Source organism: Phascolarctos cinereus, unplaced genomic scaffold (genome assembly GCF_003287225.1).
Source record: "Phascolarctos cinereus isolate Bilbo 61053 unplaced genomic scaffold, phaCin_HiC Scaffold_4;HRSCAF=312, whole genome shotgun sequence".
NCBI classification, from domain to species: domain Eukaryota; kingdom Metazoa; phylum Chordata; class Mammalia; order Diprotodontia; family Phascolarctidae; genus Phascolarctos; species Phascolarctos cinereus.
Genome location: NW_027555847.1, coordinates 65,194,675 through 65,212,642, shown reverse-complemented (window position 1 = coordinate 65,212,642; position 17,968 = coordinate 65,194,675). Strand labels below are relative to the sequence as shown.

The 17,968-nt window shown below is 48.5% G+C and overlaps 1 protein-coding gene across 1 annotated transcript; it reads right to left on the bottom strand.

Annotated features, from left to right (window-relative positions):
- Nucleotides 1–10,400: 10,400 nt before the first annotated feature.
- Nucleotides 10,401–16,061, bottom strand: BARX1 (BARX homeobox 1). Its single transcript, XM_020980965.2, has 4 exons — nt 15,450–16,061; nt 12,099–12,387; nt 11,815–11,899; nt 10,401–11,329 (listed from the first exon to the last, which is right to left on the bottom strand). The coding sequence occupies exons 1-4, from the start codon at nt 15,658–15,660 to the stop codon at nt 11,165–11,167; spliced, it is 750 nt and encodes a 249-aa protein (XP_020836624.1). The 5' UTR covers nt 15,661–16,061; the 3' UTR covers nt 10,401–11,164.
- Between the last annotated feature and the right edge of the window lie 1,907 nt (nt 16,062–17,968).

Below are 17,968 nucleotides of genomic sequence, written 5' to 3'. Positions count from 1 at the left end.
GCAGAAGAGGTCTCCCAGTCAAATGCATCATAGAAAGAATGAGAGAGCATGGGTTCAGATACTTCTATTACTACCCGTACAACCTTGGATTCATCACTTTACTTTTCTGGATTTCAGTTTCCACATGTAAAAAGAGGTACTAATTGGACTAAATGTTCTCTAAAGTCCATTCCAATTCTAAATTTGTGTTTCAATGATACAATTGGCTTCTCATAAAACCATAGATTACCAGAATCAGAAGAGAGCTCAGGACATTGTTTAATCAATCCAGTGCCCTACCATCTTTTTAGGTTACAAAATTCCTGCCTCTTCCTAATTTCTTAGCCCTTCCTTATGATGTAGATGCTCTGATTGAAGGAGAACAAAGAAGGGAGGACAGAAAGAGCATAAAAAGGGGTTGGGGCGCACTAGAGAAATACTGGCTGTTCTGGGCTTCCTGGTGCCACAGACTGGTGAAACACCAGTGTTTTCTCTCAACAAAGCTGGGCAAGGAAGAGACAGGTGTCTCCAGGATCCTTTCCTTTTGTGCAATGTTTTCGGCTCCTATATTAATTAAGAGCCATTGACATTCTGGAGATTAAGGAGTTTGAGAAGCTGGGAATTTAGGGCCAAGTCCCCAACCACATCAGACATGGCCCCTTTCCCTCTCAAGGTCAACTCATGTCTTTTCACTTTTCAAATTAAAAACACAACAAAACACTGAAATATAGGGAAATGATTTTTTTTTTGGCTAGGCAATGGAGTTAAGTGACTTGCCCAGGGTCACACAGCTGTTAAGTGTTATGTGTCTGAGGCCAGATTTGAACTCAGGTCCTCCAGACTCCGGAGCCAGTGTTCTATCCATTAAGCCATCTAGCTGCCCCCAGAAATCTTGATGTAAGAGGAAAGAAAAAAAAAATTCCACCCAAGAATCTTCTGCACTCTCAGAGGTTTTCCAGAGTAACTGCATGTTACAGACAGCTCAGCCATGATCAACGAGAGAAGCAGAAAGTTTCTGTGAGGGAATTCCTTTCAAAGCACTGTATCACAGGAAAGAAATTCTCATACCAATCAGTTAAGTAGCAGCTAGTGTCTACTATGTGGCAGGCATTGTGTTAGTGGCAGAAGATACAGGAGAGAGAAAGACTCCATATTCTTAAGGCACTTACATTTTATCTGGGGAAACATCTGCAAAATGTGCCCCCAGTGACTCATAGAAGTAAATTGGGGAATAATTATGAGGCCCTGGATAACTGGGGCTTGGTCCCTCAGTAAAGGACTCTTTTTTCAAAAGAGCATCTTTTCCCCTTGGGAATGGGTTAGTTTTATTTCATTATTAATGGATAGTTAATGCTCCATTCATCTTCATCTCTTTCTCTCAAAATCCCTGTGATAATGAATCACCAGACTGCCTAAATGCAAGCCTCTTCACGTCCCACTTCTCATACTCTCATCCCCATTCACTTCAACCCTATGCCCCAAAAAGTCCCACTGCTGTTCACAGAGCCCTCTGGAATTCTCATTCTGTAGTTAATAAGCTTCCCTTCATTTTAAACCTCCTCTTCTCAGGTTTCTTCTATCTACTCTAACTCACAGGCACCTAATTTCTCCCCACTCGATCTCACTCCCACCAAAAGACATTATTTCTAGTTACTCTCTCCAACACTGACTATACTTTCTCAGCATACTAGTCCTAGAGAAGTCATAATGCTCTTTGTATCCCACTACCATTTCCAGAATCTCCATTTTCCATTATCACTCAGCAACTTCTCCTCCTTTGAGGTTCACTGCACTAAAATTTATCATCCAATTAAGAACTTGGTAGCAGTTATCTATCACTTTCTGGGATATTCTTCTTCATTTCTCCAGTTGTTCAATATCTGGCCCGCAGTCTTCATCTCTACCCAAGCTCCTGCCCTATGTTAGGGAACTTGAGGTCCCCCAAACACTCTAATCCCCCAATTCCACAATCTTCTCAATTCCCTCAACCTGCTCTTCAATCCTTCCTTTGATCTATCACCCACAAGTGTTCTACTTCACAACAATCAAAAAGTCTGAAATAATTTTATCAAATAATAACTTCCTATAATTCAATTCTCCCTGTGCCTTACCTAAATCTATTCTTAATCACCTCTGTTACCTTTAATCCCTCAATCTCACAGCATTCTCCCACGCTATGAATCCTGACTTCACTTTCCTTCCTGCCCAGTCTCAACCCAATAATCAGTTCAACTCTATATTGTCTCAAATCCCTTCCTCCTCCTCCATCATTGCTCACACCTTGCCAGATCCCAAGATTGTACTATTCCTGTCATTTTCCTCCTCTGTTCCTACTCACATGCTGCTGCAGCTGGAAGAAATCACCCAAATGAGCCAACAGGGTCCACCATAAATTTATGTCACCCAGTCTCAACTGGACCCTCACAAAGCAAGAAAATTCATTTACTCCTCCCTGATTGATTCTTTAACCCACTCCACAGTGAGATTCTGCCAAACTTTCTTTCCTTAAGACTCATACCAGAGTTCATGTGGGGTGTCTCTACCATCACACTTTACCTTCTAGATTTCTATATATCTACTGACTCTTAATTACAGCTCTCTGAGCATGCTTAGAACCAAATGGATGCTGGCTGTTAATATAAACTCATTCTCAATCAATTTGAATCAATAAAGCCTCAAGATTGCCAATGGATTGGCAATGTTTCACTTCACTAATCGTTTAGCTATTTATATATCATCCTCTTCCTCAACTCAAAGAAAGGAGGAAATAAAAAAACTATCTCATCCAACTAAAGATCTTACCCTCTATCATTTAGTAAATGGAATAATTCAACACAACTTCCAGTTCAGCAAAGTTTATGAAAGACAATCTTTTCCATTATGGATCCTATCATCTTAGTCTTGAAAAGTATACATGATTCAAGAGGCTAGGAAATTCTCAAAATTTAAATTCTAATGCTAAAATTGACAATTATCCTAAGGATGAATAAAAGGGAAAGATACATAAGAGAAATGTGACTACATAGGGAGCTCTCTGATGTGCTAACAAGAGAAAAATGGAAGGAGGTATAGAACAAAGGTTAGTACCTAATACATTGGAAGACAGAGTTGGTATTCAAAAATAAGATAAGTCTAACATAACATGATGAAATTTGATTTTTAAAAAATGTGAAGTCTTACATTTGGGTTTGAAAAATCTACTGCATAAAGGGGTAGGGTGAAGATGTAGCATAGTTCACATAAAAAGGTTTTTAGTGACTACAAGCTCAATATGAGTCAGTCAACAATGTAATATGGCAGCCAAAGAAGATATTGCATGAATAAAGTGTTTTGCCCCAGACAAAAGAAGCTCTGTTAGTCATATCTAAATGATAAGGACTTCTAATCCCTTCATTTTCCTTAAAAGGAAATTGAGGTTCTGAGAGAAGATTTGTCCAAAAAAATGTAAGTGTCCTTAGGACAGAGGCTCTCGTGTGTGTGTGTGTGTGTGTGTGTGTGTGTGTGTGTGTATGTGTGCTATATACACACGTACATACACATATGCATGTGTGTCTCAGAGACTAGCACAGTATCCAACACATAGTAGTTGCTTAATAGTAAATGCTGGTTGCCCAAGGTCACATAGGGGGTTAAAGTGGAAAAGCTAGGATTTGAGCCCACATTTTCTGACTCCAAAATCAGTGCTTTGTCTGTTACCCCACAGCTGTCCCGCCCCTGTCCTCTTCCCACTAAGCTTGTTCTGAGTCCCTTGGGAATCCACACCCCAGCTCTGCACAATGAACTGAGCTGCTGTGCATATAGTTATGTTTCCCCCGTATTAAGCTCATTGGCCAGGATGCCGTCGCTGGCTACAAATTGGCGCACTCCGCGTTTGCCATCAGCCGGCTTATTGCCCCCAAACACAATCGCGCTGAGCTAACTAGAGGGCCGGTCATGCTGCGGGTGCTTCCTGTGGACCAAGGGCCCTGGCAAGGCAAAGAAGGCGGATTTAGTCCTGATCCCGGAGCCCCGGCCTATTTCCCAGAAACGGGGCCAGGTGCCGTATTCCTGTTATCAAAAGGGCCCAAGAAAACACACCCTCCCTCGTTACCCCGCACGACGTCCCTGAGTCTGAGATTTGTTGGCTGTCTAAGTACCTATAATGTATTTCATATGTTGTGTCAGTCAAATGCCCATATAATGTTTTAAAGCATGCAGAAAATTGCATCCTTATGAAAAAAAAAGAAGAGAAAGAAAGCAAATTACTGGGTCTGAATTAAACCTAAGCTGCAGATTTTTGTAGCCGTTAAACACGCCGTGGCAACGGATCGCATTAGTTGGAAATGTTGCTTACTTTAAGAAATATTGTTTTTATCAATTCATTACATTTCAAGAAAGTCTCGGCAACACTCGATACGCTGAGGCTCAGATCACGTGCCTTCGTCTAGTGCTCCGCGACGCTCGCAAAATAGATGTTCATGTTAAAATAAACACATTTAAGCTAAGGGCTGACAGGTTTTCCGAGGCTGTCAGGGGCCCAGGAGGCCACTTCAAAGCCTACAGCCCTGGGGCCCGGCCGTGGCTCCTGGACCCCGGCCGTCCTGACCCTGGCCCGCCTCCCACCTCCTTCTTTCGGCTCCCAACTCTCGCCGTCGGGTTTCAGGCATCTGTCTCTCCGCTGAGTGGGGTTCGGCCCTGAGACGCGTTAGGAAGATATTCTCTGAGCATTACGGGAGTGACCAGAACAGCGAGACTCGAGCCCTGGACGGAGTCTCTGCGCTGGGACCTGGGCCGCTGCTGGGGAGGTCAGGGCTGGTAGCGGGGGGGAAAGGCACAGGCTGAGGTTCACGGCACCCCAAATGATGTCTTTTCTCTCTCCTCCTCGGACCAGGCTCTCTGTCTGTCTCCCCCATTTAGGCAGTATAATCCAGTCGAGACCCCACAAGAAACAGAGGCCCAGAGGTCAAGACATCCTGGGGATTCTGGATGGAGCCCCACATTTGTAACAAGCTTATGTGTCTGCGTGTCTTTCATCCCAGAGTAGAAGCAAGGAGGGAGGGAGGCAGACAGGCCAGCAGTCTGACGGGAGCGAGGCCCAGGCCAGGCTGCCTGGACCACCTGCCAGGGCAAAATGCCAAGTGGGCTTTTAAATCTTCTCTTCGATGATTAAAGGATCGGACTGGAGGGGTGCCTTGGTGCAGTGAACTGTGCAACGAGGTCCACACCACCCCCTCTGACTTAGTTGGCCTGATCTCAAGTCACTCAGCTCCAAAACTGCTGGTAAATTGGGAAGACGTAGATTGTATGTGGTGGTCATAGATTAGGCATCGGAAGGTACATTAGAGACTATCTAATCCACGCCTCTCATTTGGCAGAGGAAGAAGTAAATCTACAGAAGTGACATAATTTACCAAAGGTCACAGAGGTAGTAATAACAGAACCAAGGTGTCAACCCCACTAGGGACGGCATGGTGTAGTGAAAAGAGCCTGTAAAGTTAGGTGACCTGGGCTGGCTCTGCAAGGTGACCTTTTCGTGACCATGGACAAGTCACTTAATTTCTCTGAGTTTCTCATCTGTAAAATAAGAGAGGTGGTCCTCTAGGAACATTTCCAACTTCATAATCAATGATTCTACGGTCTTCTGACTGGAAATGCAAATACGGCAACTTACCCACTGTACCAAAATCTATCGAAAGCCTTCCTCTAGCGGGGGGGTTGGAGGGTGGGCAGCATAAGTGGATTTGAAACCTTGTTCTGCCCTAATTCCCTCCAGCTATTTCTCCTTTCTGGGTCTCGGTTTTTTACTTTACAGAGATGAGGGGATTAGACTAGTTTCTGAAGTCCCTTATTGTGGTCTGTAGCCACAGTCCGAGAGTCTGTAGAGGTTCAGCAGAGTTTACTTTCTTCGGGTAGACTCAAACATTGTAAGATCTGTACCCTGAACTTAAGGGTCTAGGTGTTATTGGGGCTGCTATCACTTCCTGCCAAGTCTAGACACAATCTGGCCCTGACCAGTATTTAAAAACAAAACAACAAAAACAAAAAACAAAAACGGAGGAAGAATGGGTGGCATGATGCCTCCATTGAGCTTCAGGAATGCAGTTCAAACTGGGCAGGGGCTTGAACCCAAATTAAGAAGCTCCTCTCCTGAGCCACCAAGCTACATGGTCTAGGACACCGAAGGTCTCTTCCTGTTGACAAAAGGCCAATAGGCAAATGCTTCTTTCCATTCCCTCACCTTAGATTGCTGGATACTGTAACCCACTGGCTTGGACCCTGTGTTTTCCCACAGCACTCTGGCATAAGCACACGTTCTCCCCTCCCCTCCCCCAGCAAGGGGAAGGGGATCAAGTAAGTAAGATATCATAAAATCATAGACTTAGAGTCTATGAAAAGGATCTTGGAGATCATCTAGTCCGAGCCCCTCGATGAAGAAACTGAGGCCCTGAAAGGGAACGTGACCTGCCCAAGGTCACAAAGGTACCAACTAATAACAGTCAAGACGTGAATCCGAGTCCTCTGACTTCAAAAACAGAGTGTGCACCTCCAGTGCTAAGCTGCCTCCACAACAGGATCTACCAAGATCTTCGTTGACCCCTGGCATTTAAGGAGAGAAGCCCGGACAACATAAGAAACTTTCGTAAATGTTTGTCTTAGAGTGGAGGGTAATAAATGTTCTAGAAGGAGGAAAGAAGATTCTGAGAAGATGGATTATATTGTCTCTCCACTGGGAAACCGGCCAGAGCCCGAGGGTGTGTGGAACAGAGCAGGGAAGTTTGATGCTTGAGAAGGAGAGTTGGTCTCTTCCTACTGTTTTTAAAAGTCCTAGGTGACTCTCCCAAGATGCTTCAGAGGTTGGAGGAGGGAAAGAAGCAAAGGCCACATCAGAACTTGTTCCTACATGTGATCCTTCCTACTCCTCCCACCCCATCTCCTGCTGAACACGCCCCAAAGAAGGTGCCGCAGCTAAGAAGCCGGAAAGAAAAGAGCGGAAGACGCTTTGGGAACAGATTTAGGAGAAGGAAAGGTACACAGAGCTCGAGCTGGGCAACCGAGACAGCCCGGTTGGGGCCTACGAACTGCATAACCCTAGGAGGGTCACTTCTCTGGGCCACAGTTTTCCCATGAGGGAAAAAAAACGAGGGAATATAATCGATCTCTAAGGTTCCTTTCGGCGCTAATGCTTTGATATACATGCATTTTTCTACACTAGCATCCTAGGCACTCTTCTCACTTAGAAGCTACGGGGTCCCCAACGCCTACGGGACTCGTCTTCCCCTTCTCCGGGAAAGGCGGACCACAGAGGCACAGGCAGTGAGTGGTCCCAGAAGATGGGATATATGGGGTGGGGGAAGACAGAGACGGGGATTCAGCCTTGGGGAAAACAGCAGTTGGGAGTGGAGGTGCGAAAGAGACATCTTTCCTCACTCCTCTGTAAGCCGCCTCAGCTCAGTGGTCAGGAATTTGTCCCCTCACCTTCCCCCTGGTCCGCAAGCCACAGTGCGTGGCCAGCCACCAGCTAAACTCTTTCTCTGAGCTCCCAAGCTGTTTCAGCTACTTGTGTTCTAGCCTTCTGGAAATGTTTCTATGGGGAACTTTCCCCTGCATTCTGGCCCCCTCTGCCCAAGCCTCCGCGTTGTAGGGCAATGCAAAAGAAGAGTTAAACTTCTTGGTTCTTCTTAACCCGACTACCAGCAGAGTTAAAGCCTCGCTATGTCTGCTTTCTTGTAGTCCGCGTAATAAGAGAGCTTATACACTGAATGCATTTAATAGTTTCTATCCGACTCAGTAAGTGCTGTCCATCCACAGTCCCCTGTTTTAGGAAAGTCCGGTATTTACAGAAACTGAAACTCAGGAGACTGGGCCTGCTTCCCCTGTACCTGCCCACCCACGCACCCCACTTCATACGCATATTGACTGTGGTCGAGAGCTGGGGCTCCCAGGATGCCTTTTGACTTTTCTTCACCTTTCACTTCAGAGTTGCGTCAGTCTGAAGAGTGTGAAAGGAACTGGAGGAGTTGATTTTTCCTTTTACCTTCCCCAGTGCCCTTCCCAGGGTGACCATCGCATCTCTCCCTCTAGGTAAATGTCAGGGTGTAGATACTTACAGGCCCAAGAACCAGACAGGAAAGAAGTCGGAAAATCCCTACACTTTTTTGGTGGAGTGGATGGGTGAACAGGAGAAAACATTAAAAAAAAAAAATCCAGGGCCATCTTCCTCATTCAGAGACCTGGCGATGCTGCCCCCTGCTGTGTTTGTGCCCTAGGCTGCAGCACTAATGCTTTGCGAGGGACTCTGTGGAGGACATGGGCGGCGGGTAAATCTTGGTGAGTTCCGGACCTGGGCCTCGGAAAGAGGGATGCTTTTCTCCCAGAGGCTTTGGCCAAAAGTGAGTGGTTCTAGAATTTCACTCTCTGCCTCTTTCTCTCCCTTCCAGCCCCCCCCCCCCAAAAAAAAGGTGCGACCTGGGTAAGGGATAAACAGTGAAGAGCTCAGCTGATTCCACGCCTGTGTAACTGTTCACACGGCCTTTCTGGGCCTCAGTTTCTTCATCCATAAAGGCAGGGAATGCCACTAAGTGACCTCCAAGGTCTCTTCCAGGTCCAACCATCTGATTCTGAACTGTCAGCCTAGTCCGTAGGGACTTGACTGACAGAATTAGCCTGCTGAGAAGAGAACGCAGGTGGCTCTTTTTTAGAAAGCCCCTAGTCTGAGAAATTAAGTCTATGGGATCACTGATTTAGAGAGGAACCTTTGAGATCGTCTAGTCCAATCCCTGAATTTTGCAAAGGATGAAATGGAAATTGCGCCCAAACTCCCGTTAAAATGTTCCATCGAAAAAGAGTGCATTTGTGAGTGCCTTCGTGTCTCATTCCTTCTGTTTCGTTTTCTGTTGTCTGAGGAGCTGGGTGGAATGATAGCCAGAGGGTCAGCCTTGGAGTCAAGGAGACCTGAATTCAAATCCTGCCTTCGACCCACAAACTAGGCGTTATCCAAACTAGGTACATCCCTAAATTTCTATGTTCACTAGGCATTCTCTACGACTCTAATTTACAAAAGAGTTGGCGTTTTGCAGCCATGGAAGGAGTCTTCTCACTGGGAGCTCCCTAAGCATTTGGAATCCCAGGTCTGGAGACTCCTCAATAAGTCCACCCCCACCAGTTGGTCTTTCACTCTCTTCTTGCCTTATATTCTTGGGAGTGAGTGAGGGGCGGAGGGGGAGCTAGAACATCTAGGGATAAATGGAACCCGGCAAACTCTAATCAGTGTATGGGGCTTTGGTGTTCAGTCGCGTTGTAGAGGATATAGACTCGGGTAAGGGGCCTAGAGACGAAAACAGAAACCAGAAAGGACAGAGAGCGGGGTAGGGGGGGTGAGAGTAAAAGGTAGGGAGCTCCGGTAGGAGTCAGGGGCAGAGACACAACGCAGGATGGCGCTCCCAGACGCACGGAAGATGCTACTCTGAGTTTCCTGCTGAAGTTCTAGGGAGGTCTGGAGAATAATTACGCGACAGGCTTTCACTCAATAATCAAACCGAACAGAAAGGGATGCAAGCTGCCACCGGAGAAATCCGACGGTGAGACAGGAGGAGCCTAGCGCTGGAAGCCTCGGATGCCATGGACGCTGGCAGGTCCTGCGTCCCAGCTGACCTGTCTAGAGTCAGCAGAGAAAAGTCAATAAGCCAATCGGTCCACTTCGCGATGCCTCAATACCCAATTATATGATTGTTTTCAGTGAGGTCTTCCCCTTCTGGGGCGCTGGCGGGCATCAGTGCAAGTCCAAACACAGCTTTGGTACCCAAAATAAAAAAAGTAAAACCCGTGTAAACAACCTGGGTAACAAAACCAAGAAGTGATACTCAAATCCTTAATCTAGTCAGACGAATAAATGCTTTTTATACAGAGACTTAAGGGATGTCATGCTCGGCAGTTCTACTTCCCATCCTGTCAAGGATTAGTATAAGGCTGAAACCTCTGGCTCTGTACAACTGCCTCTATTCGAGGCAGGTGGTGTTCGGTGGAGACTGCGCTAAGATTTATCTTTCGGTACCGAGCTGTAGTGGGATACGAAATTGAAAAGTAGGAGAGAATCTCAGACTTTCCCTTTTAAAGACTTCCCATAGCCCCGAGTCAAAGCAAAACAGAAAACTGGGAAGATAACCCAGATAAACAACAGAAAAAGTCGCTCCCAGGATACCAGCCACAAACCCCCACGGAGACACACCTGCTTTGGGGCAAAAGATCCAGATTCCCCACCCTCCAAAAATAATTTTTTCGATGTTACTTTAAAAATAAAACCAAACCGTCCCATTCCCACCCCTTTCAGCCGCTATGTTTAATTTGCTACCCGCTAAAACCTCGGGCGCCCAAAACAGCCGAGGAGAAATCAACCTCAGCCGAAACTAGACAGCAAGAGCTGCCCAAGCACCGACCTCAGCCCGTGTGTCATAAAATACTTTATTGGAATAAAGTCACTATCTTCGAAGGGTAAGGCGGAGCATTGGAGACGGCATCTAGGCTGGGTTTGGTCTCCGATACCTCTGGGCTCCTACTGGCTCCCCTTCCGAACCTAGGACTCCAGAACCGAACGGAGACCACTTGGACACCCATACCTTGGAGAGGTCCTTGCAGGAAGTGCCCAAGCCCTGAAGGGCGTGAGTGTAAGTGAGTGTGAACGTTGTGTGTTCGTGAGTGTGCGCGCTCGCCCCCACCCGCTAGGGCGGTTTCGCAACCTTAAATACCCCATCAGCAGGGACAGGAAAAGTTTCTCCTCTATCATAAATTCGTTTGAAGGATCTTTTGCTTCTTGGGTGGGTGGTGTATTTTTTCCCCTCGTTTGTTTAATTCTGGCTTCCTTGGATTTCCCAGTAGGACCGTTTTGCAGAAACAACAAAAGGTAACAAACAATATTTTTTCAGCAGCAGACACTCCTCTCCATCCTTATTGCTGCTCCAAATAAGATCAGTCTAGTCCGCAGAAATGAGCAGGCGGGCCGAGACTTGGTCTGTTCCCAGGGTGGAAGAGAGTGCCGCCCGAATAAGGCCTGGAACGTTTTGGTTTGTCCTCTAGACTAATTCCGTCCTCGGGAGGAAAGGCCTCGAGGGTAGTCTTTGGTTTGTCTGAGGGAGAGAGGCCCCAGGGTCCAAGCATTGACCATCCACCCCGTCAGTTGCGCCTCAGGGCTGAAGAATTCTGGTGACCAAGCTCACTCCTCCTGATTGACTTCGCAGGGTGAGCTGAGATTCTCTGCCTGCTTCTCTGCCTCCTTGGCCCGTTCCTGCTCGGTCAGCTGTTCGCTGGTGGGAATGGAGTTCTTCTTGGGGCGCCCCTTAGGTTTAGTCGGGGACTCAAGCCCGCCGCCCTGTAACACCTGTAGACCAACAGAGAGGAAAAAGAGTGAGCGCTTGCAGGCCAAGCTACAGGAGGCCGCAGGAGAGGAGGGATGACAAGCAGCTGTCTCACTGCTCTGACAGCTTCTCCCCGCCCAGAACCCTGGAGAAAGGATCGAACCTTACAGTATAACTAACCTTCCTTCTTCTCTTTGGCTGCCGGAATTCCATGCTGGATTAAACGCTGATCGGGCTGGTCTCTGCTTTCCCTCAACCCCTTTTCTCCCGATACCAGGTGCCTATTTGACTGTGTTCCTAGCTCCCTATGTTCAAACTCTGCGACACTATTTTAAACTAGAATACTGAAGCCTCTGGGCATTTTTTTCCCTGAGAACTAAGGTTGTTCTTGATATAACAGGGCCAGGGTTTGCGCTGTGGACGTTTCCGGGATACCAGGTTGCTGGGGACACAGAAAAGATGGGGAGGGCTGGGGGTGTAGCGAGGGATTCCGGGGCCTCACACTTACTATTTTCTTCCACTTCATCCTCCTGTTCTGGTACCAAGTCTTCACCTGCAGCTGGCTCAGGCCCAACGATTCAGCGAGGTCTATTCTATGGAAGCACGAAAGCAGAGGATGCCTTCAAGCTGGGCTCCCCGCTTCCTTCTCTTGCACTCCCAAAAGTTCCTCAAGAGGAGGCAGTCTCTCTCCGCTAGCCCCAGGAAAGAAGAGGGCGTTCCCGCCCCCAGTTCCAGGCCCCCTAACCGCTCCTTCGCCCCACTCCTCCATCCCCCACAAGCCCTTGACGCTACCTGTCCGGAGTAGAGAGGTACTTCTGCTTTTCGAAGCGCTTCTCCAAGCCCATGAGTTGCAGTTCAGTGAAAACCGTCCGGCTCCGCCGCCCCTTCTTGGCCTTAGTGCCCGGCTCGGCCGGGCCAGACTCCAGCTTTCCACGGAGGTGCAGCTCCAGAGGGAGGTGAGGTGAGGCGGAGCCCCCTTGGAGCCCGGAGCCTGCGGCTAGCAGAGCAGAGCCCAGGCCAGAGCAGCCCAGGGGCGCTAGGGGGAACTTAAAGACTGCTGCTTGCTCTGCCTTCAGCACCGCTGGTGCCAGGGGAATCCGGAGACAGAAACCCAGAGAGGAGAGACGAGAGAAGAGAGAGGACAAATCAGTGCCAGCCCGTGGCCCCCACGCAGGATTCTCCGGCCGCAGCTAGGGCGCCGCCAGGTTGGCTCATCCGAGCCGAGCGGGTGACTCACCAAAGCCCGCTTCTTACTGTTACTAATCGGCTCTCCCGCCGAGAGACCTGGAAATTGGAATATTGGGGGCAGTTTCCCTAACCTTCTCTGATCCCTCTCCCCCAGTGGCTCTGAAACCCCAAAATTAAGTGCTCCTTCCTCTGGCTCCCTCACCATAACATTTCTCCAGACCCTCCCCGCTCTCTTTCTTCGCTGACCATAAAATGGCAGAATCCCGAAGTCCAGGATTCTGAACGCCTCTGATTCGTGGGAAACGGAAACCAAGAAAAAACCAGAAGCCAGGGCGAAAACAATGTCGGTGACTGAGTTAGGAAGAGGGAAAATTTGCCTTCTTTTCCAAGATCACACTTTATAGCTAGAATATTCACAACAACCTTTGGAAAGAGAAAATTAAAATCTGTATGAAAACACGGGTATGAGCATAAGTACGAATAAATGTATATACACCTGTTCGGGAGTGTGTAGATGCCCATGGATTACTAACGTCTATACACATTAAATGTATATAAGTGCTTATGCACACTAAATATATATAAATGAGTGTAAATGTGGTGCTTTGTGCGGCTGTTGCTATGTTGTGTGTGGTGTGTGTGTGTGTGTGTTAAACAATTGTTACTCTGGTCAGACCCCTTCAACACGAAAATGCTTCAGAATTCCTAAACTTGAAATGATTTTTTTTACAAGAAAATAAATGACTGGCAACGAATAATCTGCAGGTTGAATTCACCTCGTAACTATTCTCCATGTATCTCAGCGCTAACCTTGAAGTTAACCTCAGGAGATTCCGGCCTGCCCAATCCTACACAGAAAAGGAGATGTGGAGAGAAGTGCTCCTGTTTTGCCAGGGTAGAGAATCGCTGAATAACAAAAATCTTCCTCTTGAAAGAGGGATTTTTCACCTCTGTTTCCTTGTGCTCTTGGCGTTGAAAAAAAATCACTTTAAACTCGGTTTTAGTTCAGTATACCTTTTCTAAATGGGTACTCGCACAGTTTCCTCTGTTCCTTTTCTTGCCCCTAATATTTAAAGCTTTAAATATGCTTTCTGTCCCTAAAATCCCGAAATGACACTCCCCCCCCTTTTTTTTTTTTACAAAAAGGAATTAAATCTATACTACAGATGTCCTGACATGGCTCCCATAGGATCGGTAGAAGAGAGGAAGAAGCAGGATGAAGACAGAAGGGAACAGGAAAGAAAGTGAAAAAGAAAGAATGAAGAAAAAAGGGAAGGAAAATATTAAAGATACAAAGACCTTAGACAAAGAAAATGTCATTTTCACAACTTTCTCCAAATAATATATAAGAACTTAATATTAACAGTGGACTATTAAAGTTGAACCTAATCTTGTTTCAAATAACATTTGATCATAACTATCTCATTAGAAAATAAGGCAAGCATCCCAAGGCCCAGGAGAGATGATTCTGTTGGTACAAAACCTCTTAGGAACTGCCAGTCCCTCGACTGCCCCAGGACGATCTAAACCCACAGGGATGGGGAAGGTGACTTCCACTCCAGGGATCTGGATGAACTAGACCTGGAAAATTTGTTTGAGACAGAGTAGAGAGAGGAAGAGGAAAAGGTTCTCTAAATGGACTGAGTCTCCTCCAAGACCCATTCCTGTTAGCCTCCTTCAGGAAATATAAGTAAAGGGCTTGGGAAATTCTTAGGGTTTGAGACACTCCAAAGGCCTCGGGGATTTTTCGTCCAGGCCCATAGGGAATTCAGTGGCTACTAACTCAGAGCAGTTATCTAGGTCCAGTTCAGACCCTATTATCCTTGACCCCTTCCTCACAGGCTGGAAATCTTCACGAAAAGAGTTCCCATATTTAGCCGGGTGGGCCTCGATGATAAGAGAATCTTACCATCTTACTCTCACCATCTTTTTGTTAGGGACTGCAATTGCAACTATTTTATTTCCCCATTTCCAGACCCTTCCAAATCCAAGGGGTCTCCACTGACCTAACTGGGGCTCAGGGTCGACCCAGGGAGCAATAGTTCCTCTCCTTGTTCGCTTTGACGTGGCAAACATTGGCGGCACTCAGTCCAGCCTCAAGCCACCCAGAATCTGAAGGCCTGAGGTCTTTAATGTCAAAGAGAGAGATTCCAAGAAACTGCCCTTTCGACCCTCCAGTTCTTCTGGGGGTGCTGAGATGGGACAAGATAGGCAGCATGGGGCCTCAGTCCCATCAGGTTCTCATACATCTCTCAGGGTAATCGATGGGATCTCATGGAGAACCAGGAAACGATGTTACCTAAAATCATGCACGGGAGGGACGTGATTAAGTTTTCTCACCCTAAAAAGGATCCTATCTAAAGGTGGGACCCAGCAGGGGTTTGAGGTCCTGGAAGAGGGATTTCTTGATGGGCCATGGGTCTCTAAGCTGATATTACGGGTGTTCTCTCTAGCTCTAGCCCCCCCCACACACACCCTTGGTTTATACAAAGCCCTTCTGCTGAAGAGCTCAAAGCATTCTTAATAATGCAACAACATGAATACTAAGCAGAAAGCGCCCGATTTGTACATCCTGGGCCCAATGCAGCTGGGTGAAAGAAACTGAAAGAAGGGTTCAGAAAGGGCTTGCACCTCCCCCTTCTTACTAGCAAGACGGCCAAGCAGGACGAGGACCTTTTTGGATTGTCAGCTCTCCAAGGACAGGGCTGTCTATTTTGTATATCCCCTTGTACCTAAGATGGGTCTTTCGGCACCCCAATCAAGTTGACAGACTGGCTGGATGACTTCTTCGCTAACGGATGGATTGGAAGGCTGGTTGATTGCGGCAGGGAGAGCTGCTTGGTGGTTATCACTTCTCCCGCGCCGTTGCCCAGGGCCGAGCAGGACTGTGACCCTTCCCAACCGCTGGCCCCCACCCTTCCCCTCCCGCCTCGCCCACCGCTTGGCCGCACGTACCCAGGTGGCTGTGGAAGGGCCGCGCAGACAGCAATGCTTGCACGCCGAACTTGAGCAGCTCACCAGCCGCAGCAGGCGCAGCACTCTTGGCGTCTGGGGGGTCAGTGAGGATCTCTTCGATCATGAAGCTCCGGTAGCGGTGGGAGCGGTGGTCTGGGAAGGCTTCGGCTGGGAAGTAGTGCGCGGCGCCCAGCTCCATGGGGCGCTGCATCCTGCTCTCCGGCCAGTCTCCTGGCAGCCCACCGGCCTTCTCCTCTTTCTTCTCCCGCCTGGTGGGGCCCCTTCGGCCCCTAGATAGCAGCTATGGCGGAGGTGCCTGGGGGGCTGCTCTGGGGCCAGGGCTGGCGCCCGCTCATTCTCCCGATTGCCTGGGCCCGCTTCCCTGACTGCGCCCTTACTGCTCTGCTGACTGCTGTCTCCGCCCCTCCACCGGCAGTCGCCTGAGCTTGGGGTTCTCCGGCCTTCTACCCTGCCCCTGGGGAAAGGCGCACGACCAGGGGAACTCTGGTGGGGAGGACTGAGCCGGGGCCCTGAAGCCTCAGCGCCTCATGCGGCCCGCGCCCCCGCGCGTCATCGCCGAGATGGGCTTTCTCCGCCCCTCCCGGGAGGGGACAGAACGTAGCCTATTATATCCTTCACCTCGGGCCGAGACTTGGGGAACAGGGGCCGAGACTGGGAAAGGGGGCTGGGCAGGGAGGGGGAGGGGATGGGTGGTAGAAGGGGGAGGAGGAAGAAAGGAATGGGGAGGGAAAAGAGGTCGGGAGAAAGAGAGGGCAGTACTTACTCCTCCGCCCACCCCTCCTCTGCTGCCCAGCCCAGACTAACCGCTCGGTCCTAGGGAAGGAGAGGCCTCGTTGGGAGGAGCAGCGGGGATAGAATAGAGGTCCTCTTTCTGCCTGGTCTCAAAGCCAGGGAACCCATCGCAGACGCACGGGGACATTGTCAGTTTACAGGCCCAGTTTATCCCAAAGTTCACTCATCTCTCTGAATCTTAGGACCCTCCTGTGTTCCCTCCCTGGATGTGCTGGGCGGGAACGGTTAACGAAGACATTGGCCTGTCGTTGGCCATCGTCCTCTTCCCTTTAAAACCCAAGTTCTAGCTGTTGAACCCCTTCTGCAAAGCGGTTATTCAGTTCCCTGCTCTGACTCTGGCGCTCTAAAGCGAGATCCAGCCCTTCTGTAGGGCATTTGGGAACCGGTTTCTGAGCGTCCGCGAGCAGGAGCCACAGGGATCTGAGTCACCCTCGCATGACTCGGAAGTTTATCCGGAACGGGTTCTGGCCCTTGTTCTTGCTCTTTGCATTGTACGCAGTAACCCTGCCCCAAGGGGGAGCTACCATCACCACCATCCTAGGCCCTCCAAGCCAGAGGAGGTTCTCCAGCACTTCCTAAGGCCCCTGTTCAGGCCCGATGGGTAAGAAGGAGATTACAAAGGCTATGAAATAACTGGCCCCGACCTCTGGGCACTACAGCCCCCAAGGAGAGAGGCTGGTTAATTACCACCACGCATGATGGGGTCTACTTTGGGGCACAGCAGAGAGAGGTAATGTTTTGTCTGACCTACCAGGGCAAGCCCTATTTCAGTTCCCAATGGAAGTTCTCTGTCCCCTAATTACAAACCAAAGTCCAAGGTGGTAACCACTAGACCTTGAACTCCAATTCAAAGCCTAGAACTCTGGAGGGCCAGGTAATGAGGCAGAGTTTTCCTATTAGGGACTAATGGTGCAAAATGGGTGGTAAGAGAAAAAGACCTAGGGAACAATCCAAGATCCTTACTGCAGCCCAGATCAGAGGCAATGGGTGACTTCATCTAGGATGGGTTCAGCCCTGGGATTGCTAAAAAGAAAATCAGGGAAAAGGAAAAGAAAGGGAGGATATGTGGGAGAGAGGGACACCAAAGAAGGCCTTGAGAAATAAGGTGGGTACCTCCAATCAGCTGGGGAGGCCAGGGCCATGCCCTCTTCTCTGTCTCTGTCTCCCTCATCCTAGCTTCATTCTTCCTTTCCCAGTCAAGTCCTGAGGAAAGTGGGAAAAAGGAGCTAAGCTGGGGTACCCTTAGTGACTCGACAGTCACCTGAACTGAGCAGGAACCTTGAAGTGTGTCAGAATCATACTTGTGCCTGAAATGGGGGTGGAGTAGGGGGTAGCTGCCATTCATATTGGGTTGTTGGGGAGAAAGGAGGCTATCTCCTAAGAGTAAAGAACAAAATCCTAACATAGTTCTCACAAAAGGTTGCAGGTGTCAGGCCTACTTGGTGCCTTTCATTCATTCAATGAATGAAAGATCAGTCAGCCTAATATTTATGTCTTCCTCCTCCACAGGGAAGAATCAGAGCAGGCTAGGACTCCTGCAATGTCCTTTGAGGCTCAATAACCCAAGGATTGCAGAGTTTTCCTGGGATTATATAGATGTGGGCCAACCAGGAGGGGGGCAGAACTGTTTTCTCTTGCATGGTTCAAACTCAAAGTCCCAGAGAAGGGACTTGGAGCAGAAGAGTTCAGAATCCTCTGTCCCAGGC

What these genes read in the sequence shown, in the direction of transcription:
- BARX1 (XM_020980965.2), bottom strand. Translation starts at nt 15,660, where the DNA reads ATGCAGCGCCCCATGGAGCTGGGCGCCGCGCACTACTTCCCAGCCGAA. An exon ending in TACCTCTCTACTCCGGACAG is followed by an intron (nt 11,900 to 12,098) that starts GTAGCGTCAAGG and finishes GTGCTTCCATAG; the next exon opens with AATAGACCTCGCTGAATCGT. An exon ending in GGATGAAGTGGAAGAAAATA is followed by an intron (nt 11,330 to 11,814) that starts GTAAGTGTGAGG and finishes GTTGGTCTACAG; the next exon opens with GTGTTACAGGGCGGCGGGCT.